The sequence below is a fragment of the Dipodomys ordii genome, unplaced genomic scaffold (assembly GCF_000151885.1).
Source record: "Dipodomys ordii isolate 6190 unplaced genomic scaffold, Dord_2.0 Scaffold191, whole genome shotgun sequence".
Lineage (NCBI taxonomy): Eukaryota > Metazoa > Chordata > Mammalia > Rodentia > Heteromyidae > Dipodomys > Dipodomys ordii.
In genome coordinates, this window is record NW_012267407.1 from 862,075 (window position 1) to 869,374 (window position 7,300).

At 51.6% G+C, this 7,300-nt stretch overlaps 1 protein-coding gene across 1 annotated transcript in view; it reads left to right on the top strand.

The window, feature by feature from the left end:
• Positions 1 to 4,935: 4,935 nt before the first annotated feature.
• The window catches only part of Ptprh (protein tyrosine phosphatase, receptor type, H), an 18,240-nt gene continuing 15,875 nt past the window's right edge, over positions 4,936 to 7,300 (top strand). The window contains exon 1 of the mRNA XM_013034533.1: positions 4,936 to 5,326. Coding sequence (XP_012889987.1) covers positions 4,936 to 5,326 — 391 coding nt within the window. The remainder of the gene's footprint in view (positions 5,327 to 7,300) is intronic.

Genomic DNA, 7,300 nt, shown 5'->3' on the forward strand with positions numbered 1-7,300 from the left:
ACCCCCCCCCCAAAAAAAAAAAGCCTAAAAAACCAAAAAGGAAACCAGAAAGTCACCTGCCCAGAGTCCAAAACCAGAGGACTGGCTCTGTGCCGCCATCTGGTGGTGACTCTAGGCGGGCATCATGCATCAGTGTAGATCCAGGGCTCAGGGCTGTTCAGGCTGGTAAGAGGATGGGCAGGCCCTGGATTGGGGAGCATCAGGGTAGCTGGGGTTCCTTCCGGTGACTGGGGGGGTTCTGTGCATAAGAGGAAGAGTTGAGGGCTGGGAAGGTGGCTCAGTGGTAGAGCACTTGCCTTGTCTGCATGAGGTCTGGGTTCAATTCCTCAGCACCACATAAGCAGAAAAAAAAAAAAGCCAGAAGTGGCGGTGTGGCTCAAGTGGTAGAGCACTAGCCTTGAGCTGAATTGCTGAGGGACAGCGCCCAGGCCCAGAGTTCAGGCCCATGACCGGACCCCCCACCTCACCCCCCCAAAAAAGAGGAAGAGGTGAGTGTGTGGGGGTGTGGGAGGGGTGAGGTCGTCTCATGAACTTTAAACCTGGGTTGGCCTTGAATTTTCATTTTCCCAACCTCAGCTATCCAAGTAAACAAGGATTACAAATAGGAGCCACTGTGCCTGACTCATTTTGGATTTTTGAGATGAGGTCTCAATATATAACCCAGAATAGCTATGAACTCACAGTCCCGTCTCCACTTCCCAATGCTGGGATCACAAGTCATGCACCACTATGTCCAACAGAAGATGGGTTTTGAAGAGAGGACAAGTACTAGTTGATGGGCTACATGGGCATGGAGGCAGAAGAGGTGATATATCTGTGTCTATATATCTGTATCTGTGTGTGTTTGTTTATCTATCTATCTATCTATCTATCTATGTATCTATCTGTCTGTCTGTCTGTCTGTCTGTCTGTCTGTCTATCTATCTATCTGTTGACAAGCAAAGTGGTCATGCCTAAGAGTTGGAAAAAGATCTAGAGGGAGAAGAGAACCAAGAGAAAGTAAAACAGAAACAGAGAAACATGAATAGTTGGTAGGGGAGAGGTCTCACTGCACAGTGGAGAAAAACTGTCTTGCAAGCAAAACCCAAAGTTACACAGATAGGGAAACAGAGGCGTTGTCAGAGAAACTGGCTTCCCCCTAAAGACTGGGTGGCTAGTGGCTCACGCCTGTCATCCTAGATAGTCAGGAGACTGGTATCTGAGGATTTCAGTTCAAAGCCAGCCTAGGCAGAAAAGCTTGTGAGACTCTTACATCCAATTTAATCACCAAAAAAGCTGGAAGTGGGGCTATGGTTCAAGTTGGTAGAGCACCAGCCTAGGGTGAAAAGCTAAGGGACAGCTCTGAGTTCCGGCCCTGGATGGACTCACACACAAGAAATGACTGCCCTTGTCTTGTACCAGGTGTTCAGGAAAGCCCTGGGCAAAGTGCAAGAGAAAGGAATGCATGCACCCTGCCAGGTGCAATCAGAGGGGGTGTGGTCTGCCTGCCAGGTGTGACCCCAGCAAGCCCTGCTTCCTCCTGTGACTCAGAGAAAATGTCAGGGCCTGAGTTCCCGCTCCTCAGCCCCCCCTCCTTGACAGGGGGTGTGGTGGATATCAGGTAGGGATGGCAGACATTTATTCATCAACTACTGTATGCCAAAGGCGGCCTTGGCATGAGACATCCCCAGGGCCCTCACTTCCTACTGTTAGCCACCTCAGGGCTGAATGTGGTGATTCCCAGCGTGGGGGTGTGCCAGCACATAGGCATGGCCTTCTGAGGGCCATAGACATTGGTGATGACTTCCTTGCTCAGCTCTCTTGCATCTGGCTGGAGACTCTGGAGAGGTGGAACTCTTTTTTTTTTGGGGGGGGGGTCCAGTCGTGGGGCCTGAACTCTGGGCCTGGGCGCTGTCTCTCAGCTCTTCAGCTCAAGGCTAGCACTCTACCACTTGAGCCACAGTGCCACTTCTGGCTTTTTTCTTTTTGCTTATGTGGTGCTAAGGAATCGAACCCAGGGCCTTAGGCATGCAAGGCAAGCGCTCTACCACTGAGCCACCTTCCCAGCCACGCTCTGTTTTTTGTAGGGCCTGAACTCTGGGCCTGGGAGCTGTCCCTCAGCTCTTCAGCTCAAGGCTAGCACTCTACTACTTGAGCCACAGCACCACTTCCAGGTTTTTCTTTGTATGTGGTGCTGAGAGATCAAACCCAGGGCCTCATGCATGTAAGCCAAACACTCTACCACTGAGCTACCGTCTCAGCCCTGAGTGCTCTGTTCTAAAGACACCCCTGTTGCAAGTTAGGGACCCCAGGTAAAGCTACAGGGTGTCAATGCAGCCCCGGTGACTCCTTTGTTTTGTAAGTGCTTGGGTTTGAACACGGGGCCTTGGGCTTTGGCTGGTGCTCTGCCATTTGATCTATGCTTCCAGCCTTGCAAAAAGCTGGTTTTAGCTAGGCACTGGGGTCTCATGCCTGGCATCCTAGCTACTCAGGAGGCTGAGATCTGAGGATCGCGGTTCAAAGCCAGCCTGGGAAGGAAAGTCCATGAGACTCTTATCTCCAATAAACCACCAGAAAACTGGAAGTGGCACTGTGGCTTAAGTGGTAGAATGCTAGCCTTGAACAAAAAGAACCCAAGGACAGAGCCCAGGCTCTGAGTTCAAGCCTCATAACCGACAAAAAACAACAAGAAGAAGCTGGTTATTTTGGAGATGGAATCTAGTGGACTTTTCTTTTTTCTTTTTTTTGTCGGTTGTGGGGCTTGAATTCAGGGCCTCAAGGCTTGTGTACTACCACTTGAGCCACAGCACCACTTCCAGTTTTCTGGTGGTTCATTGGAGATAAGAGTCTCACAGACTTTTCTGCCTGGGCTGGCTTTGAACCGAGATCCTCAGATCTCAGCCTCCTGAGTAGCTAGGATGACAGGTGTGATCCGCTGGCCCCTGGTGAACACCAGTCTTGAATGAGAAAGCCAAAGGACAGAGCCCAGGTTGTGAGTTCAAGCCCCCAGTACTAGAACACACAAGAAAGGAAGTAATGGAGGGGAGGGGTGGAGAGGGGAGAATGAGAGGTGAGCACTGTCTTGGGGTTTCCTTTCAACTGTCATGGAAGGATCATTTTTGGCACAAAGGGTAAGCTGACAGCTGAGGGCTGTAGTCCGGGCTGGCGGGTGGGGCAGCGAAGACAGTTGGGAGTCCCTGCTGGGCAGGTGAGGGATGGGGCAGGGCTGGACTCTCAGGCTGACAACCTCTACTTCCTCCTCCTCCCCTTCCTGTGCCAGTGCTGGCCCCACCAGTGGCCAGCAGAGGGAAAATCCTTGAGTTGAAAGTCCAGCAGTTGCAGGCAGGAGACTTGGGGCTCTTGTGTCCCCCACAGCAAATGGCCAGGACCGGTGGGGGCCCCGGGAGAGGCCCCTGGGGGAGCTTGGTGCTACTGGTGAGTCCTCCCTACCCAGGGCAGAGCCCAGGTCCCCAGGGAGGGACGGACTGGGCACAGAACCCATGCTCTTGGGGACTAAGGGACACAGCCACTGAGCCAGGACCCAGAGGCAAGGCTGGCTGTGCCCTGGGGAAGGAAGGAGGAATATGGAGCTGGACCAGGTTGGGGGTACGCTGTTGTCCAGGGTGGAAGGCAAGGCATGAGGCTCCTGCTCAGGTGTGGCACAGACCTAGACCCCAGCCTTCTCCCTTAGACCCTGGAGGCTAGATACCAGCCCTCCTCCCTCAGACCTAGAGTCCAGACCTCAGCCTCCTCCCTTAGATCCAGGGTTCCGGGCCCCAGCCTCCTTCCTCAGACCAAACCCAGCCTCCTCCCTCAGACCCAGAGGTCCAGATCCCATCTCTCCAATCTCCATCTGTACCAAGACTGTGGGTTTGTTTTCTTCCCCTCTTCCTCCCTACCCCCATCTTCCAAGGCTGCATTTTTTGAGAAAGGGAACTGATGCTGTTCATCTCTTGCTTGAGCAGAGGAGCCAAGCTTAGCTCCAGAGCCCAGGGAACTCCGCCCCAGGACTCATGCCCTGCTTCCCCATCAAGAGAGTGACCTTTGTCAGAGCTTAACTCCCGCTTATCTCTTGTCAGGGATGATGGGGGAGAGGAGGGAGGAGGAGGGTCAGGGTGGAGGCTAGGGCAGCCCCACAGCTTACTCAGTGTCTGAAGCCTTCCATTCCCTCCAGGGTCTGTGCAGTTGGATGGCGATCGCCAGGGGAGATGGTGAGTGACCTACCTGCCTTGGCCATATGCACACAGAGTCGCACATACAAGTCTCACTGAGGCAAGGTGGTTGCCCGGAGGCTTACCAGAAGTGGGGGATTCTTTTCTTTTTTGGGCGAGGACTGAGACTTGAATTCAGGACCTGGAGCTCTGGCCCATTGCTTTTATTTTTCTCAAGGCTGGTGTTCTACCACTTGAGCCACAGCGCTATTTCTGGCTTTTTTTTTTTTTTTGCTGGTGAATTGAGGCTAGAAGCCTTCTGAACTTTCCTGCCTGGGTTGGCTTTGAATCCTGAATATTCAGATAGCAGCTTCCTGAGTGACCAGGATTATAGGCAGGAGCCACTGGCACCTGGGTACTGTGCTTTTTATTACTTATTTTGGAGATGGAGTCTGGTAAGACTTTTCCATCTAAGCTGGCATGTACTGTAAACCCCAGCTTGCAGCTCCTGAGTAGATAGGACTACAGGTATAAGCCCTCGGCCCCCAGCTACATTTCCACTTTTACATCAGCTATATCACAATAAGGGAACAGAACCAGGGCTAATGGATCACACACAGAATTGCATGTAGGCCAGCAGCTCCAGACACTGCCCTTTAGCAAGCCACCAATATGAAAGGAGAAATGGGCCTGGGCATCCTAACTTCATGCCAGCCCTGCCCAACTCTGTGAGTGGCCCCACATCACCAAAGGTACTCCTCACCTCACACCAGAAGCTCCACGTTCTGGTGGAACTGGGGCCACCATGCTGGATGTGTGGCCTCGGCGTCCACCTCCACCCTCTTATGCCAGGCTCTGGGAAGGGCTGCAGAACTTGGGAACTGGGCACCACCATTCACCCCTCTTCCTCTCTTCTTCCCCACCTCCAGCCCCAGCCCCAGTGAGAAACCTGAGCTTGGAAGGACAGAACAGCAGCTCCATCACCCTGGGCTGGGCTGGCCCTGAGGGCGCGGACGCCCACAACCTCACCTACTGGGCCCAGTGCACTGGAGATGGAGACAGGACTGAGACTCGAAACACAACAGACACCTGGGTCACCGTGGATGGACTTGAACCTGGGTCTTCCTATGTGTGTTCTGTGTGGGTGGAGAAAGATGGAGTTGTGAGCTCCAGGGAGAACCTCACTGTCTCTACAGGTGAGAGGCGGCTGCTCCTCCCTCCTTTTCTTCCCTCTCATCCCATATCCTCTTTCCTTTTCCTGCTTCCTTTCCCCCTTTCTTCCTCCATACCTTCTTCTCCTCCCCTGTCATTTCCTTCTTTTCTCTCTTTCCCTTCCTCTTCCTCCATCCCGTTTCTTTTCATTTCTTTTCCCGCCTTCTCTCCTTCTTTTATCTCTCCTTTCCATCCTTCCTTTTTCTGCATTTTCCTCTTTCCACCTTTGATCTTCCCTCTCCATTTCCTTCCCCTCTTCTTTTCTTTTTGTCCTCCCTCCCTCTTTCTTTCCTGTCGTCCCTTAATCTCTCTCTCTCCTTCCCTCCCTCCTTCCTTCCTTCCTTTCTTTCTTTTCTGTCTGTCTTTTTTTTTGTTGGTTCAAACCAGGACTTGAACTCAGTATTTGACACTTTCAATCATTGGCTCATGCTCTACCAAAGGAACCACGCCTCTGTTTTCCTCTCTTCTTCATTCCTTTCTTTGACTTTCTTTCCTTTTCCTTTCCTTTCTGTCCCTTTCTTTCCTCATTTTTTTCTTTTTCTTTCTTTTTCCCCCTTGGTCCTGGTGCTTGAACTCTGGTCCTGACCCCTGTCCTTCAGCTCTTCAGCTCAAGGCTAGTGCTCTACCACTTGAGCTACAGCTCCACTCCGGTTTTCTGGTGGGTTATTGGATATAAAATTTACATAGGGGCTGGGAAGGTGGCTCAGTGGTAGAGCTCTTGCCTTGCATGAATGAGGCCCTGGGTTCAATTCGTCAGCACCACATAAGCAAAAAGAAAAAAGTTGGAAGTGTTGCTGTGGCTCAAGTGTCGTAGAGTGCTAGCCTTGAGTTGAAGAGCTGAGGGACAGTGCCCAGGCCCAGAGTTCAGGCCCCACAACTGGACACCCCCCCAAAAAAAAAAAAGATTTACATGGACTTTCTTGCCCGGGCTGGCTTTGAACTGTGATCCTCAGATCTCAGCCTCCTGAGCAGCTAGGATTACAGGTGTGAGCCACCAGTGCCTGGCTTCCCTTCCTCATTTTTTTCTCTTTCTTTCTTTCTTTCTTTTCCCTTGGTTCTGGGGCTTGAACTCAGGGCCTGGGCACTGTTCCTAAGCTTCTTTTGCTCAAGGCTAGGACTTAAGCCATAGTGCTATTCCCAGCTTTTTCTGAGTAGTTTATTGAAGATAAGAGTCTCAAATGGCCTGGGAAGGCAGCTCAGTGGTAGAGTGCTTGCCTTGTATGCATGAGGCCATGTGTTCCATTCCTCATCACCACATAAGCTGGAAAAGCTGGAAGTGGGCACTCTGGCTCAAGTGGTAGAGCACTAGCCTTGAGCTGAAGAGCTGAGGGACAGTTCTTGGGCCCAGAGTTCTAGCTCCACGACAAACAACAACAACAAAAAGTTTTAAAGACTTTCCTGCTGAGGCTGACTTTCCTGCAGCACCATCCTCAGATCTCAGCCTCCTGAGTAGCTATGATTACAGGTGTGAGCCACTGACACCCAGCCTCACTTCCTCTTCCTATTTGCTTTCTTTTCTTTTCCTTGGAACAGGGCAGGCTATGTAGCCAGTTTAGCTTGGGTCTCCCTGTCCTCCTGAAGCACTGGGCCTTCTATTCTTTGTTTATTTTATTTATTTGTTTATTTATTTTGTCAGTTGAGGAGCCTGAACTCTGGGTCTGGACACTCTCCCGCAGCTCTTAAGCTCAAGGCTAGCACCCTATCCCTTGAGCCATAGCACCACTTCTGGCTTTTTCTGCTTACATAGTGCTGAGGCATAGAACCCAGGGCCTCATGTATGCTAGGCAAGCACTCTACCACTGAGCTACCTTCCCAGACCCTATTCTTTGCTTATTAAAGAGAGGCTGAGAGCTGGCTAGCAGGGGACAAGTTCTGTGATCCAAAGAAAGATCTCTCGATCATGGCAGCCACACTTTTTTTTTTTTTGTCGGTTGTAGGGCTTGAACTCTGGGCCTGGG